The sequence below is a fragment of the Hydra vulgaris genome, chromosome 01 (genome assembly GCF_038396675.1).
Source record: "Hydra vulgaris chromosome 01, alternate assembly HydraT2T_AEP".
Lineage (NCBI taxonomy): Eukaryota > Metazoa > Cnidaria > Hydrozoa > Anthoathecata > Hydridae > Hydra > Hydra vulgaris.
In genome coordinates this window covers 37,275,121-37,293,710 of record NC_088920.1, presented here as the reverse complement: position 1 = coordinate 37,293,710, position 18,590 = coordinate 37,275,121, and the positions used below count along the sequence as shown (strand labels likewise).

Genomic DNA, 18,590 nt, shown 5'->3' with positions numbered 1-18,590 from the left:
AGTTTAGATTTTAATATTTAAAACCGTTTTTTTTTAATAGTTGAAAAGTACTCGAGTAATACAAAATGTCTTAGGGCTAATTACGTCTTGACCATCATTTATACATTTGTAATAAGAAATAATAAAAACTTTTAAAATAGTTTAAATTTTTAGTTATATATGGTTTTTAGAAACTATTTATGTTTTAAAAATAGATTACTTAAGGCGAAAAACTTTTTTTTTTCATATTTAATAAAAAATAAATAAATACATAAACACTTATGCATTATCACTTATTCTTTATGCCATTATTTTTATATCATTATTTACTTTATATATAATTATTCATAGTATTATTTATTGTTTATATTCTCATTTAATTTTTATATCATTATTTATTAGATATTTCATTATTAAATTTTTCATATTATTATTTTTTGTTTAATTTATTATTTATTTTTAAGATAATTGTTTATATTATGATATGATAATATTATATCACTCTATACTATTTATTATAATATACGATAAAAATATTAACTTTTATGAAAGTTAATGTAAGGTAAATCTTTATTTTATGTTATTTATTCTAGTTGGAAATTTTGACTTTTTGACTTTTTTTTTGGCTACTTAAAAACATAATTTATAATAAAATGCTTTCCAACAAATTATTAAATGTTAACTTAATAAAGTCAGTGACTTGAAAAAGGCTTTCTAATTAATTTTTTTACAATTTTAAATTTGTCACAAAACTATTTATTTGAGAAAATTAAGTTAAAATTAAAAAAGTACTAGAATTAATATTTTCAGCCTCAACCCTCCCAGAGGTGATTGCTTTAAATGCATCGCTGATTATAAGTGCTCTCAAAAGCCAAAGTTCTAAATACGTTGCTGACTCTATGAATTTCCGAACCAAAGTTTTAAATGCATTGCTAGTAATACGTGCTCCCAGACGCCAAAGTCCTTAATGCGTTTGTGGCTATTATATTATACCCATCGTTTATGAATGTGCAAATAAAATTTGAAAGAGATTAATAATTTTCCATCTAAAATTTTTATGTATCAGTTATTACAAAAAGCATAGGAAGAGACTATAGACAATGTCCAAAGTCTTCTCCAATGGGGTCTATTGACAAAACGAAAACAAAAATTGTCACATACTTATAGTATTTATAATCATAGATACTTACATTCACAAACTTCCGCAGGTGTTTGTTCTAAAAAAATTGCACCACTCTGGCAGATTTTTACGTGATTTTTTCTATTTATTTCGTCATTTTACACATTTTACAATGTTATCTATAAATTTAAACAAATATATATAATTACAAGCTGACTGGGGCAAGTAGAAGTCAAAACGACTTATCATCAAGCCCCTTTGTGAAATACAAAAAAAAAAAAAATACAATTAAAGTTTACATTTTCCAATATTACATAAAAGAGTGAAATTATTAAGTTTAAAAAAAAAAATTGCTTAGAAATTTTAGAAGGTTAAAGAAGAACTTAAAGTTAAAAAAAGAACTTAAAGTTAAAAAAAGAAGAAATTTAAGATAAAGTTAAAGAATGAAATAACAAATAAAAAATTACAAATCTGTACATATTCGTATACATATTAAAGACAATAAACAAAAAAACAAAAAAAAAAATTTAATTCGCTTAATATGCATATACATATTCAATGCAATATTAAAATTAAATAAAGTACATAAAAAATTAAAAATACAAAACTATTTCGATTTTTTTTTCAAAAAAATGAGAGAACGTACGTAATGTTTAAATTTAGTAAGTGTTTTTTTATAGTTCTTTTAAATGTAGCAATAGATTTTATTTTTTTCATATTTTCGTCAAGAACCGAATTCCACAAGCGTGGTCCCCGGCATATAGTCGAGAAGTCAGATTTTTTGAGTGATGTTAGTGGGATGTAGTAATTACTCATTGAATGTCTTGTTTCATATTTATGATTAATTTGAGTGAAACTTTTAAAAAAATATTTTGGAATCATTTCATTTTGAAGTTTAAACATAAATAACAAGTTATGGTATATATTTAGTTTGTATACATTTAGAGCATTTATTTCCTTGAGTAACGGCTCGGCACTTTCGTATCTACTTGCGCCCAAAACTAATCTACTTGCTTGCTTTTGTTTTGTATAAATAATTTTTAGGAAAGATAAATGATTGTTTGCCCAGGCAATATTACAATAGTTAATATGACTATGTATAAATGAAAAGTATAAATTTTTTAAACATAAATTATTTAAAAGATGTTTTGTCTTGTACATAATTCCCAGGGTCTTTGAAACTTTGTTCTCGACTAGCTTTATTTGGCTTTTCCAATTTAAATTCTCATCGAAAATTATTCCTAGTATTTTCATTGAAAAAACTCTTTTTATTTTAATATTGTTAATTGTTAGTTCAGGTAATTTGAGTGGAAGGTTCTCGGATTTAGATGACTTAGCAAACAAAATATATTTCGTTTTTTCAATATTTAATGAAAGTTTATTTGCTTCAAACCACTCATTAAGATATATTAATTCTGTGTTTACAATATAAAAAATATTTTTTAAATTTGAGTCAGAAAAGAAAACATTTGTGTCATCAGCAAAAATAATATAATTAAGTATTTTTGAAGACAAATAAATATCATTAATATAAATTAAAAACAGCAGGGGTCCAAGTATTGATCCTTGGGGGAACTCCGCAATTTATTGATTCAAATGGGGAACATGTTAAGTCATATGGTACTCCTTGTTTACGATTTTGTAAATAACATTGCAGCCACTTTAAATTGGAGTGAACTACTCCATAATTGTGTAGTTTATAAATTAGAATCTTGTGGTTGACTGTATCAAATGCTTTTGATAGATCTAGAAAAATTCCGAGTGTGTAACTGTCGTTATCAAAACCATTTAAAATTTGATTGGCAAGATCAATTACTGCATGTTCCGTGGAATGGTTGTTGCGAAATCCAAACTGTTTATGATAAAGAATGTTGTTTTTTTCAAGATAATTGTACAGTCTGTTGTATTTCATAACTAGGTGTATTTCATAACTAGAATTTAAATATTTCACTTTGGAACCAAAAATTTTTGATCAAAGAATCAAAAAAACGCCTTTTCACTTTAAAATCTGTTTTTTTTGCTGGAAAGTTTCTGTTCTCTTCCTGTGTCCGAAGTCTTTTAAATTCAACTAATTCAAAAATAAAATTTTTTGAATGAATTTAATTGCGAGTGTTAAAATAAGACGCAATAAATTACACTTGTTGAAATATGACGTCAATAACTATTTTTTATGAAATTTATATTTATGTTTTAAGTGACATTTTTCTATTTTTGTATTGAGTATCTTTTAGATTTTTCTTTCTGATCTGTTGCAAGTGATCTCTTAAATAGTATTTTCCTTATTAACAAATTTAAATAAATGTTGCCTTAAAAAGGGTCTACGATATTGAATAAACGTAAAGTATATTTTTTTCAAAGATTCAGTATTAAGAAATGATTTAGTTCTATATAATATGGAAGTATTTCTTGCAATTTTACTTTCAACATATTTTATATGAGGTTTCCATGACAAACATTTATCTAAAATGACACCTAGGAAAGTAACAGTTGGTTGCTTTTTAATAAATGTTTTATTATTTAGAAGATTGGGTAATTTTTATGTATTAGGTACTAGGTACTAGGTTTGTAAAACAAAATAAGTTCAGTTTTTCTACATTCAGCCTACATTCAGTGATAGTCTATTAATTTTAAAACACTAATTTATTTTGAATAGTTTTACCTTAGATATATTAAACAGAGTTTTAACAGAATAAAAAAGTCATTGTCGGAATAAAAAGATTGAATTTGTCTGCAAACAATATAATAATTATTATATTTGATGGTAAATATAAATCATTTATATACAATAAAAATAGTAGTAATCCCAAGAGTGTTGTGGCTAGTGGGTCACAGGCCTCCCCGAAACCTAAAACCTTTCATAATTAAGTAGTACAAAATAAAAGCTCCTAAAAAGCTTAAGCTTGTACGTTAAATTTAAGTTGATAGAGCCAAATGATTGTTTATGTTCATTGGGTATATAGGTCTTTTGTTTGCAAAGTTGAATTTGAAATATTGAACTGAAATTGATATTGAATTGAAATACTGAATTGACATTGAAATGAATTTAAACTATTAAACTAATATATTAAACTGAAAAATGTCAATTTTGAGATCCGGTCTACAGCACTGGTTAATTGGAAAGCCATCTTCTTTGTTATTTACAGTAAGATTACCTCGTATGATGGATGTTCATCAACTATTCCAGTTTCATCATTCGATTGAAAAAAAACCTGGAAAGTTATAAAATGTAATCCAAACAAAAATACCTGCATCATGTGATGCAGTATTTGAATGCATCACATGCCAGGATAACAACACAGCGAGTTGACTTATGTATGAGAAAACTTTCAAGGCTGCTTCAAACCTAGGTCTGTAGGTACAAATATCAAGAAAATGAGAAATCAGTAGGATGAAAAAAGACATGTTGAGAATTGTTTGATATTGCGACAATGGATGTAATGAAAAAAATGCAAAGAGAAGATATTTTTCCTGCAACATCAGGTAACTGGATGTACAGACAGCTTCAAAAAATGAGGAATTACTAAGACAATGAGATAACGAGAGGTTAAAAAGGAAAAGGTGAAAATGATATATGAAAAATAGCTAGATGTTAATAAAACAAAAGACAAAGAGCTTTAATGAAGCAGAAGGAAAACATTTGTTCCTTGTTGACGACTAGTTTGAATTTAGAAGAAAACCAGGCAACTCAAACTCAGGCTTAGACGTCACAACATCAATAGCAACAGGTTAAACAGCTTGCGCTTTATAATAAAAAGAAATTTGATAATAATTTTTGGTCCACTGAAGTTATAAGTGCTTTGGATAGCGTTTGCCTTCCAGACCGTAGAACTGTGTTTGTTGCCAGAGCTGCTGCACTGGCACAAAGCCTATCATTCAGAATAAAAGAATAAAAACGAGTAGTTTTAATGGGTGAAAAATATTTTTCTTTATCAGGACAACTATTGCTGCAATGGGACAACAAAATATTGCCAGACATCGATAGATCAAAACGTTACGGATTAAACGGTATGGATTGCATGTCGTCGTCATGTCATAGGAATTAGCCGTTCAAATAATTTTAAATCTCTGCTTAATCCAACTGAAGGTGCATCAAATGTAAGCAATTTCAGAAATAATAACCATTAATTAATCCGAAAATGAACATGTAACAGAAAATGCTTGTTTATTTACCAGGTGCTATTGAAATATTGTTTTAGTATCTAGGTGGACACACAGGTATCAAAAAATTTTGAGCTTCAGGTCCAACACATTATGCAAGATGAATGGCAAAAAGCATTTACGCACGTAAATCTTTCTTTAAACACTAAGTTCAAGCTGACTGCTTAATTCCAAGAATAGCTCGGATTTGGCTCTCTTTATCAGACTTATTAAGTCAAACAGTGAATTGAAGCTTGTCTTGAAATCTGAGCTCTTTCAATTTTTTCAAATCTGAAGACCTATCTAAAAAAGATATTACCAGCAAAGCACATGAAACATTTTCAAAGCATCTCTAATTTTTCTCTGAAAATCTGGATTGTACCTCTTTTTAGATGACTGAGAGTTTGCATCAATTATTTAAAAAACGGTACAAAATCTACATATACTAGGCATTGGCAAACACTACTCGGCGTGTAAAATTGACTAGTGAATCTAAAAAGTTTTAGTTGAAGGATGTGATTAGAGAAAGTACAACATATTTCTTTAACGCCCTCATGAAAGTACACAAAGAAAAGTTTTTGACATTTCTTAAGAAATTACAAGGAAACTGGACATCTGATCCAGTCTTTGATGAGATATCTGATCCAGTTTTATGATGTCAAATTTTTTTATAAATGATATGTTATGGAGTATCCATCCTTAGTTATGGAAAGCAAGAATAACGTATTTCAAAAATAAAGAAATAGATATTGATAATGTAAAAAATAGCTTTTTGTTTAAACCATCAAGCCATGTTTGGTGACATGTTCAAATGCTTTCTACCAGTTGTCTAAAACCACCATCACTGTATTTTAGAGCCGGTTGAAGGCTCTGGTTTTTTTTGTTAAAGTAATTTGTCCATGAAACTAAACTGGATAGCTAAACCAAAGATAACACACTAAGGAGTGAAATACCAATCAGAGACGATTAGGACCTTTACCACTTTTTCCATACTTCCTGAAGTAAAGTAGACCTATCATGATTGGTGATGATATTTTAAATGCTCTAAGATCATTGGCTGGAGCCTGAGCTGTTAGTAGGTACTTCAGGAAGAACAAACAGAAAAATATCACCATATAATCTGTTACATTGTGTTTTATCTGAATCTCGATGACACTGAGGTGTTTGTGGTATTTACTGATCATTTGCATTGATCATAATAGATACAATCGGTTAGTCATAAACCTTGCTTCATGGTGTGTATCATGTTGTAAAAACCTGAAGTTTGGTATCTGCTCTAAGGTAAAATGCAACCAGTTGGCAAAAATACCAATAATTATTTCTGTTTTTCTGTTTGTTTTAAGAGCTGTTTTGAAGAACTTTCTGTTGCAGTATTGCAAAAGAGGGTTCCTCAGGTTTCAATCCAATTTTCCATTATTATCTAGTGTGTTCACAACATTTTCAACCTTAGACGAAAGAAATTTTTTCTCTCCATTTATTTGAACTCAATAAAAGATCTCCACACAAGCTCGTTCATATCTTCCGTCACTAAAACAATACACTGAGTTAGATAAATCTAGCTAATTCAGTTTTAACTTTGGTGGATTTTGCATAATACTCACTTAATCAAGTCATTAATCATGCGATTTTTGTGAGCTGGGTCAAAATAAAAAATTGTAGAGCTGGCAGAAGTTTTGTTCTTTTTAACAAATTCTTGCGATTCTGATCTGTTTTTAGGTGAGGCTGGTAAACTGATCACAACTCCATTTTTATTAATTGATGAGAATTTCCTGTGACTTTGGAGCGTCAACCAAACTATTATGGGTGGGCGGTTAAAGCGAGCGATAAAAAGGATCAAGAGCATCAAGAAATTTTATATTAAAACTTGAAAAAAAAAATCAATAATTAAAATTATCAAGTCAATAAAAACAAATTCCATTGTTGTTGTTTTTGTTTATAAATTTTTTTTTTTTTTTGTTTATAAATTAAAAACTGAATTATTATTTTTTATTTATAAATTTAAAAAGATTGACTTAAAGTTTCTTGACTGTACACTGTTGCAGCAAAAACATCGATTTTTTTCACTTTTTTTTTCAAATCTATCTTTTTAAACCGTGTACCTTAAAATTTTTTTTTTTCTCCAGTCAGCCAAATTATTAATTTTTAGTAAAAGAAATTTATGTAAAAACTAAGCTTCACCTCTAAAATAAATTAAAAATTAAATAATGACGCTTCACACGACATTGTAAAATATGATGGGGCAAATACAAATGGGTGCAAACAAAATTAAATTAAAAGTTAAATAATGACGCTTCACACGACATTGCAAAATATGATAGGGCAAATACAAATGGGTGCAAACAACGTTAAATTAAAAATTAAATCATAACGCTTCACACGACATTGCAAAATATGATGGGGCAAATACAGATGGGTGCAAAGAACGTTAACATTTAACTTGTCATGTATCATTTTTTCTTTTTTTTTTTATGTATCTTCCATTAAAGCCTATGTATTTTCTCACTTTAATGACGTCAAAATAAGAAAGAGCTAGCGCAACTAATGGTCAACTAATGTTCAACTAATGGTCAGCTACCTTTCGCCTTTTATTTTTAAAATTTAAAAAAACTGAGCTATTTAATATGCAAGATTTCTAGAAATCTATCTAGTATTTAAAAATGGAAAACCATTCAAGCCAAACTGTTTTTCTTTTAAAAAAAGAAACAGAAGTTATACTAAGTTGATAAATGAACAAGCAGCTTGCTTCTATGCAGTGTGGTCCGTGCAATCAAATAATACAATCAAAGTTTCTTATATTCATAAAATGTATAAAGCAGTATGTGCAAAGCCAGATGCAGTTGATCCTAGTTTGACTTCTTTATTCAAACACACACGGTACTTAGATTCAATTCTAATTCCTTCAGCCTTACTACGTAATGGTGTTTGAAGAGGAAAAAGAAGTATATATAGATCATTTCTAAAAATTTTCAAAAAGAATCGTTTGTGTGAAGTATAATGCCGAAAGAGCAACTGGTATGATACAGCAATTTGTTCGTTGCTAAAGAGACGAAAAAAAAAAGCAAATCAGACTTATTGCTGTATATATTTGTTCATTTCTCAGGCGAAAGACAGCAAATCGTGATCAACAACAACAACAACAAAATTAACCATGTATTAAACACGAATAGAATCACAAAAGGATTACTTAGAATACATTTCAAAATTGCGAACATAATTGGATTAATTAAACATTTGAATTTTAGTATTTATCAAAACAACATATAAGTTACAAATAATTTTTAAAATATTCTTAAATTTTGTTTGAGTTATTAATCAATTAAAAAATACAAAAATTGAACTATAAAAAATAAAAATAAAATTCTTTTTAAAACATTGAAAATATGATTATATAAGTTATATAAGTGCATATGTCCAATTATTATGCATTTTTTGTTCAATGAGCATTAAAGCTTTCCTTTGCGTTACTTTTTCAAAATCTTTTTCAAACCTAAATAATATCTAAAAACCAAGTTTCGACATATTCGGAGCATATTAAAAAAAAATGTTTTCCAAAATATTATGATTTAATTTGCGCTCAAAGTCACTTGGGAATAATTTGAGGGATTTTTTGAGGTTATTTTGATACTTGAGCACAAAACAAATCTCAAAGTTTTTTGGAAAATATTTTTTATAATATTATTACTTTTATATTTACCCCAAATGCCTCTTGTTTATTGGCGTTTTAAAAAATTTACTTTTTTGAACACCTCTTATATAGCAAGTTTATTTTCTACCGTTGACTATCCTCTGTTAACTTGATTTGATCCTCTCATTTTCCCTCATTTTTCTAGTACTCTAAGGAATACAAGGTTTAAATTTGTTATATAATTTATTGTATAATCTATAATACAATATAACTTGATATATAATTTGGTAATTTATTTTAAATTTCTTTAAACACTTTGACTGCGGGCGAAACTTTCAATTTCACTTAAAGCCATTCTCCTGTTTGTAACGAAAGATTTAGTTTTACATAAAATACTTTTGATAAAGCCCTGAAATCCAGCATGCATTGCGTAAAATATTATGGGATTAACGCAAGAGTTTGATACATTGATAACTTTCAAAAAAGAATTTAGATCTAGTAATGTTTTGGAGCTATTAATTCCAGACCCGACTATCCACGACATCAGATAAACAAAATGAAGAACATCTCTAGGTAATGTTAATAGAAAAAAAACAAAAGTTATGACAATCAATAATCGAATTATTCGCCTATTGTCTTTTCTATCTTCTCGTTTGCAATCCATTGTTTTTAATACTATGCGATAGTTGCTAAAACATATAACAGATAATAACGTGCAATCGTTTACCAAGAAGTAAATAATAGTTGGGATGCTATACGCTTTGTTACTTGGGTCAACTACCATACATTTGCTATCTTTTAATGAAATATTAATTGAATAATAAATATTTATAATAAGAGCGTAAAAAAGCACAAAAAGAAGACTTATTTTAACGTGTGAAAGTTTGAAGTTTCTCTTAAATGGATAAACAATGGCGCGGTGTCGATCAAATGACAACACTGCAATAATTCCACCGGATATTGTCGTAGCGACTGTTCCTAAAGGGACCAATATCTTACAACTCCAATAACCTAAGTACCATTTATAATCTGTAACAATCCAATACATATACAAAACTGGATTTAATGCAGCAGCAAAGAAATCAACAAGTGCTAACATGCTAAATAAATATTCAGTAATTATGCGATTTTCAATTATTATCCCTCTTGGTTTATATTTTACGCGAAAGTAAAACAAAATTAACCCGTTTCCTATTGTACCAAATATAAAATTAATTGCGAACAATGTGAATGTGATTATGTTGACTGTAGCAAGTTTTTCATTTTTTATTTCGTAAGTGCTAATTTTTGTTGTAGAAAAATTTGTCGAAAGTGTTGCTTTCTCCATTCTTTTTCAAAAAAACAAGTAAAAGTGCTTTTTTTACGGAGATATTTAAATAGATCTTCATATATTCTTCATAAGTTTTTTTAGTTCTTTCATTTGAAATTCTTAGGACTATGTAATAAATCTCTCTCTTTTTTTACTTTTGTTTACATTTTTATATTGCAAAATTGGTAGTATCTCAATTTAAGTTTGTTAAGAGTGTTGCTAAGTGACGTTATTACCATTGATAAATAAAAATATTGTAAATAAAATTGTGATTTCTATATTATACTATTCCTATTCATTTATTTTTGTATTAATAAATGTATTAAATTTATCATAAATAAATTATTAGTAGATGATGCTGATAAAATGTACGGTTAGTTAAAAATTGATCGCAGTGAATGACTATAAAAATAATATAACAGTGTTTTCAGTTTTACAAGCATTCCGGACTCATGTCCTAAGCGCACTACTGGTGAAGTGATTTAATACTGCTCTGTGATGATTGAGCGACTATCATCGCGAATATAAGGCTTATGATTGCATGATGATAAATGTTTTAATGGCTTAAATTCAATTTCTTCAACTTAGATTCAATAAAATTCATATTTTATAGTAATTCTTTTTAATTTTATTGGAAAGCAGCGTGGTGACTGAAAGCAGCCTGGTGACAGAAAGCAGCGTGGTGACTGCAATAATACAAATGATAAGAAATTTTTTGGTAATGAGCAGAAAATTTATTTGAGTTAAGTATGATAGAAAATAAGCGCAGGAATGAAAACTGTATGAAAAAAGCATGAATTGTTGTTCATGTAATTTTAAATTATAGAATTTATAAAAAATATATTGTAATAGATTTAAAAATTTTTAAGTGTTAGTGGTTTTTAAAGTTTTAAAAATTATCAACACTAAGTTTAACAGTCTAAGTAATTATGTTTTTATGAACACTAAGTTTAACAGTCCAAGTAATTATGTTTTTATCAACACTAAGTTTAACAGTCTAAGTAATTATGTAATTGTCTATGTACGGGGCTTTGAAAACCATGGGTTTATAGTTTAATTTTGTTGCAAGTTTTAATATCATTCTAATGTACTATAGTCACAAAATTCAAATGCATCATATATCATTTATTGTAAACAATAAAGTCTATGCAAGAAATAAAGTCTTAGTCATAAAGGAATTTTATTAGTTTTTATTTCAAGATATTAACGCTCAATTAGATTTAATTTAATTATCTCAAAGTATTGCAGGATTTCTTTCACCATGCAATAAAGTTAATAGAATGATAAAAGTAAGCTTACACTTTTATACTTTGATAAATTTAAAATATTTCTTTATGAATAGGTATGAAGGTTTGGAGGTTGTAATTAAAGCATTTGTATTGGATGCACCAACCAAAAGGTATTTATAAAGTGTGTTAAAGGTCATAGTAGAATGATTGCTTTTAAAGATGTCTAAAGCATCGCGAGTGTCACATTTACATTAGACTATTAGGTCCTAGTTCTTTCACACAAGACTTTAAAAAAATTTAAATATGAGTTTTATTCAAGTTATATTTAATAGCCGCCTTGGACGAACCCGGCCCTGCTCCAAAACTTTACAAGCCAACTAGGGTAAAAAATTGGTTCACAAGTAAGTATTAAGAAAATTTATCGTTCGAATTTTTTTAAAAAAAAATTAACATAAGCAGTAACACAGGAATTTATTTGTTCAAATGCGTGGGCTACAGGAAAACGTGGTATAAGAAGAATGACAAGGTGCGAATGCATTGTGACACCAACGAATGTACTGATTGCATTGTGACCAATTTATACAAACACCACGGGGTTTAACACAAAACGTGATGTCACATATAACTTCTTTATCGAAGTTGCGGTGCACAAGTTTAGCGCGAATGTACCGACGGTATAGAATGAAAACAATTTTTTACGGTCACAAATGCAACACTCAACGCCGTTAATGCAAGTTCTCAAACTTTTTTGTCTTGTTTGTTCTCGGTGATAACAAACATACTTTTTTTCCGGTCTGCAACATTTGTTTATAAACAATAAATGTTAAGTTTTAAAAGATATGTTAAGTTTAAACAATATCTATATATATATTGTTTAAGACTCAACATATTTTTTGCGATGGAGTAAGAAAATATGTATACATATTTTCTACAAAAAAATAAAAAATATATATATATTCAAATAAAAAATATATATTAATCTATTGTAATTTAAAGACCGGAATTTTAGTTGAATAGTTTTATGGCATTATAAAATAGGGTTGGTTCACATTACAATAATGTTTAAATTTTGAGCTTAGACTTTTAAATAAACCTTAAATGGTTTAACTTTAAAAGTCTAACTAGTCGTATGACAATTTGTGTGTTCTTCACACTCGTATTAATAAAAACTTTCATATAAAATGGAAAAAGCAGATTTTAAACTTGAAATAACTAATTTTTTTCGACCTTTATTATGTTTGCAGACATATGACTGGTTAGAAATTAAACACATAACTTAAAACTTGTTTGAAAAAGTTGTTTTCTCAATTTAATGTTTTATCTTCATTGAGAGCAGTACCATTTTATACCAAAATATGGCTCATCAACTATAAAGCAAAATTTTATATCCAAACTTAAGTAATTAAAAAAAATTTAACTTTGTTTAATTTTAGACAAACTAAAGCGCTAGGAGAAAAAAAAAATTAAAAAAAAATAATTATTCGGGCTAAAAAAATGCAGTGAAACATAGCCTTTTTAAACGCAAAATTCGTGTATTTTCCAGTACATGCATTAACGGCGTTGAGCAGCTGTCGATTCTGCAATTCTGATGTTCACAATGTTGATAACAGCTTCTGCAAATGTTAATGGAAACAAATCTACAACAATTTTAATCGAGTTGTTGAGGTGCATTAAAATTAATTTTGTCCTATACTCCAAGTTCATTAGCAACAGATTACTGTGATATTCAAAGAATTATCCCCATTGAGAGAACCATTTAGGTTTTTGAGTCCGGCTAGGCTGGGTTTAAGTAAAGCCACTTTTCAGAGCACCAGATTGGTAAATCATCATTATTCGAAATGATGGCTTAAAGAAAATATATCATTTTAATATATAGAACCATTGAGAAATGAAATAAATGGAAATATTTGGAATAGATATTTTTTCATAAAATTGCATATTTTAAACTATATAATAAAATAACACTGAATTTTTAAAATTAGCTCATTAAACATTTTGGGGGTAGCTCAAAACTCTTAAACAATTGACTAGTGACTAATGTTTTTAAAAAAAACATTAAAATAAGAATTTATAACCTGAGTTTTAAAAATAGAAAAATGCAAACAAGTTTCAAATATTATTTAAATTTTAAACTTTTTAAAATTTTTTAAAAAAAAGTTAAAATTTCTCTCGCTTCATTCAAGACCAAAATTGACCAAACTATTTTAACAAAAAGGTAAAGGTAACTAAAATGCAATGTGTTTCATCGCGAAAATGGAAACGTAAGGAAAACTACCCAGTCGTAAAAAAAAAAAAAACTCACCCATCAATCTTAATGACCATCAATCATTTATTTTGCTAATTGTATTGGTTTAAAGGTACTTTAAGGGTAGTGTATAAAGTAACATTTTAAAAAATCGCGTGATAAAACAAAGTAACAACTTGATTTTGTAAAAAACATGTTAAACTGAGTTTTAAACAAATATAAAAATTAATTTTGTTTTTGTATTTTAATTAAACAGCGTTCTATAAAAATTTATAAAACCTAGTTTAGAAAAAATGTGTTCCACTACTTATATGACGTTAATCTCAAAACGGTCCCATACTTTACTTTGATAACGGTCCCATACTTTACTTTGATAACGGTACAATAATGAGAAAGTCATTCCATTTAAGTTTCAATTCAAAAGTTTTTATTTTGAAAACTGTTAAATATGGTCGTATAATTTTCGTTAAAATTTTCTTTCAATAAATGACACTTTTATTGCCAGCTAAAGTTTCCATTTCGTTCAGACTTATTTTCCGGTCCGGAAATAACCATTTTGATTTACAAAAAATGCTTTTAATAAATTTGTTGAATCCTGGATGCATTGCGTAAAATATAATAGGATTAACGCAAGAATTTGCTACATTAAAAACTTTCAAAAAAGAGTTTAAGTTAAGTACTTCTTTTGATCTATTTATACCTGAACCTATTAGCCATGACATCAAGAATACAAAATGAAGAACATCTCTTGGTAGCGTCAAGATAAAAAACACAATTGTCATGACTACTAATAATCGAATAATTCGGTTATTATCTTTCTGCCGCCGTTTGCAATCGCTTATGGTCTGCATTTTTATTGGGGTGCTAGAGGAGCTCAAAACAAGTCTTTTAGATACAATACGATAATTGGTAAAATTAATAACAAATAATAACGTGATGTCATTTACCAAAAAGTAAATAATTGTTGGAATACTATACGCTTTCTTACTTGGATCAACTACGAAGCATTCTTTTTTTATGTTTAATGAAATGTTTATGGAATAATAAACGTTGATGACCAGAGCGTAGAACAGGACTAAAACAATGCTTATTTTTATGTGAAAAAGTTTGAAATGTTTTTTTAGCGGATATACAATAGCTCGATGCCTATCGAATGATAGAACGGCAATAATTCCACCAGACATTGTTGTAGCAACTGTTCCTAAAGGAACTAGTATTTTGCAACTCCAATAACCCAAGTGCCATTTATAATCTGTTACAATCCAATACATATATAAAATAGGGTTTAAAAAAGCAGCAAAAAAATCGACAATTGCTAACACGCTAAACAAAAACTCAGAAACTCTGCGCTTTTCGGTTGACATCCCTAAATGTCTATCTTTTACATGGAAATAGTAAAGTACTAACGCATTACCAATTGTACCAACCAAGAAAATAACTGCAAATAGTATTAAGGTTGTTATATTTACTGTATTAAATCTTTCAGTTTTAACTTCTTCATTGAACGTTTTTGTTAAAGATAAGTTCGTCAAAAGTGTGGCGTTTATCATATCAAGTGTCGTGTTTATCATTCTTTTCAACAAAAAAGTAATTAGTAACTCTTAATACGAAATGAAAAACATTTTAATACTTCATTATCATAATTAAACAAACTTTTAAATTAAGAAGAGTTATTACACAAGAACGAGGAAGGATGTTTTAGCTATCAATAATGCTATTTTTTATTTTTTATTGAACTATCATTTGTTATGGATGGTAACGCAGTTAGTGCTTACTACATATTGTCTGTGTCTTTTGACTTGTTGAATAATTTATAAATTCATTAAATTATGATTCACATTTTAGATTTGTATTTATATTAGCTACATTTATAAAACACACACGCACACAAAATAAATAATTAACGAATAAATATATCATTAATGTAAATATATCAATAATATAAATATATGAAATGTGTTTTACATTGAAAGTATGAGTTAATGAAATAAAAAAGCATGCTATATACTAAGGAAGCGGTTACAGGAGGAGGATCATCGGTTAGCAAACATTACAAATGCATTAAAATGCTCAAAGACTATAAATAGTAAATTTTTTATTTTAAATTTTTGAATTTTCATTAAAAGTCTGCACTTTAAAAATATCCCGCCAAAATGGATAACATCACTAGAATTATTGTTTTTAATAATGCTCTTTGTATAAATTTGTTATGAGTTTGATAAATATAATATATATGCAATATATAATATATAAGTATATTTTACTAAATACGTGCAGCATATATGCATTTTATAAGTAAATAATTGTTTTTCTTTAATTGAAAAAATTAGTTCTTTATTTAAAACGTAAAATTGTGTCATTTTTTTGATAAATATAGTATATATGAAATATACATGCAATATTTTAGTAATACATGCATTATATATGCAATGTATAAGTAATAAATGCAATATAGATGCAATATATTAAAATAAAGTAAACTATTTTCTATTGATCGAAAAATTATTTTCTTGATTTCACGATGATTCGTTTTTACTACAAATAAAGCAATGCAAAATTTAAATCTCTAAGTTAATTTTGGTTGTGTTTTATGTATATAACTTTATTCCTGTTCAAAATACATTTTCTAAGACATATTTGTCTAATATATACTAATGATTTAATATATATATATTTATATATATATATATATATATATATATATATATATATATATATATATATATATATATATATATAATGAATAAACAAGATGTTTTTAAGTAATTGGTCAAACTGATCATCCGAAACATCCTTTTTAAGTCTACTGTTACTTCTACTGTTACTACAGTTACTTTGCCTGCTGATTGTAACTCTAAAGCTTAAAACAATATTCGTTCATTTCTTTTCAAATAGCCACAAAAACAAAAAAAATCCTCATTACTGTTAATTTGTTATTTAAATTGTAATTTGTTAGTTAAAATTCAATTGATAAACTTGACTGATTCGGGTGAGCATCTTACAAATGAAAAGAAAAAAACGTTTATTTGAGGAATAACTTTTTGCAAATTACCAAATTACTCTTTTTTTTTCTTATCATAATTAAATTTGTTTATTTACTTTATTGTTTTATATTTTTGTATTTAACGGAGATTGATAGTATTTTGTGTGAAAGAAATGTTATATGTACTTTTGTGAAATTTACCTTTTGTGTAAAATCCAACCCAAAGGAAATTAACAGCTAGTTAGCTTTATAGCTATCTAGCTCTAAGAACAATATAGCGAGTAATTTATATAAAGAATTTATCTGAAATTTCTTTCGTCGAAACTCACTTTTTTTTATGATTGTATAAATTACTGATATAAAAAATAAACACTATAATATATATAAATATGTATATATACATATATAATATATACTAAAGTAGTATAATAAATAGGTGGGTAGTACCCAAAAAATATATTAAAATTTGATTGGAACTAGAATATACTTTCATTTTTAAGATATAAATAGATAATTAAACATATTTTTTAAAATATTCTTACAGTTGAATTTTTTTTTGTACTACTGGCCAATTAAAAACTAAAACAACCAAATATTTATATATTTAATAAAATCAATCAGTCGTTTTAACGTGAAGAGTATATTTTAAACATAATAATAAAATTCATTCGATGGTTTTTTCCAACGCGTCTTAGTTTACAAAATTTTGTCGTATTAGCTTTGTGTAGCATAATAAATAAATGTTTTGTTTTTGATAGTTGTTTGTGCTCAGGCTCATTTTCGAAGATACAGTTTTCGAATAAATCGTTATCGATAAAAAGAGTAAAAAAAATTGAATTTTGAAAAGTAAAAATTATTTCGGAAAAAAAATGATTTCGATTAGCTAAATTAATTTCGAAAATTAAATTGAATTTTGAAAGGTTCAATTAATTTCGAAAATTTAAGTTGAATTTTGAAAAGTGAAAATAATAAAAAAAAGTTGTTTCGAAAAGTTAAACCAATTTTGAAAAAAAATGGAATTTCGAAAAGGTCAATTAATTAGACCGTATATTTGCGCGTTCAGTGAGCGTGTACGTCTACAAATATTTTTTTTTTACATAAAAAATGTTCCCACAAATAACTTATATTCAAAGTGTAAAGTGCATGCATCAACTGACTGTTAGAAAGAAGATGCAAAAAGAACATGCAGCAACATTATCGTAATGCATCTTAACTTTTTGGCGGTCTTTTCTAGTAATTATTTTAATCCTAAAATAATTCTAAATCTACAACAGCTAACACACTTAACAAAACTATGGCTTAGATTAAAGATGGCACTTTTACTTATTTTGATGTAAAAAAGTTAGTTTTAAATGTAAAATATTAAATTTATTTACATTTAAAAGTAAACCATCTAAAAAAAAAGTTAAAATACATTAAATCCAAAATCATTTAAAATTTAATTACGTAAGATTAAATTGAATGAATTTGACTTGTAAAAGTCAAAATTACTTATAAAACTGGGTCATGAAAATGTGATCTTGTTCATATAAATAACTATTTTTTGCTTGAATAAATTACATAAGTATTTTTTTTAAGATTCATATTGATATTGATTGCTTATATATTTTTTAAGATTTATATTGATATTGATTGATTTTTGCAAATGATTTTATTCTGGTGTATTCTAAAGATTGTTAAACGCAGTGCCGTGGCTAGTAGATACGAAGTCACCAATTTTTGTGCTAATGGGGTTCTCATATGAATGAAATACATCCCGTCTAACCGACATAGAAAAACAACCGAAAGCCCTCCTTTCTTATGAAACTCTAAATGAGTTTTATTAGAAAACGTTCAAACGTATTGTTGAAACGTACTGTACGTTTCAACATTACTTTCAGATGTAAAATCATTTTTTTTTTCTTTTTACAAAAATCTTTTTTTTTTTAACAAAAATCATTAAATATTTCAAAAAATAATATTT

The 18,590-nt window shown here is 27.0% G+C and overlaps 2 protein-coding genes across 2 annotated transcripts; both read right to left on the bottom strand.

The window, feature by feature from the left end:
• Positions 1-9,085: 9,085 nt before the first annotated feature.
• Positions 9,086-10,353, bottom strand: LOC136075318 (tachykinin-like peptides receptor 86C). Its single transcript, XM_065788072.1, has one exon. The coding sequence runs from the start codon at positions 10,186-10,188 to the stop codon at positions 9,169-9,171; it is 1,020 nt and encodes a 339-aa protein (XP_065644144.1). The 5' UTR covers positions 10,189-10,353; the 3' UTR covers positions 9,086-9,168.
• A 3,387-nt stretch (positions 10,354-13,740) lies between these two features.
• LOC105844259 (apelin receptor) lies at positions 13,741-15,364 on the bottom strand. The gene has a single exon (XM_065788071.1). It carries the CDS (start codon positions 15,213-15,215, stop codon positions 14,124-14,126), a length of 1,092 nt encoding a protein of 363 aa, XP_065644143.1. The 5' UTR covers positions 15,216-15,364; the 3' UTR covers positions 13,741-14,123.
• Between the last annotated feature and the right edge of the window lie 3,226 nt (positions 15,365-18,590).

What these genes read in the sequence shown, in the direction of transcription:
- LOC136075318 (XM_065788072.1), bottom strand. Translation starts at nt 10,188, where the DNA reads ATGGAGAAAGCAACACTTTCGACAAATTTTTCTACAACAAAAATTAGC.
- LOC105844259 (XM_065788071.1), bottom strand. Translation starts at nt 15,215, where the DNA reads ATGATAAACACGACACTTGATATGATAAACGCCACACTTTTGACGAAC.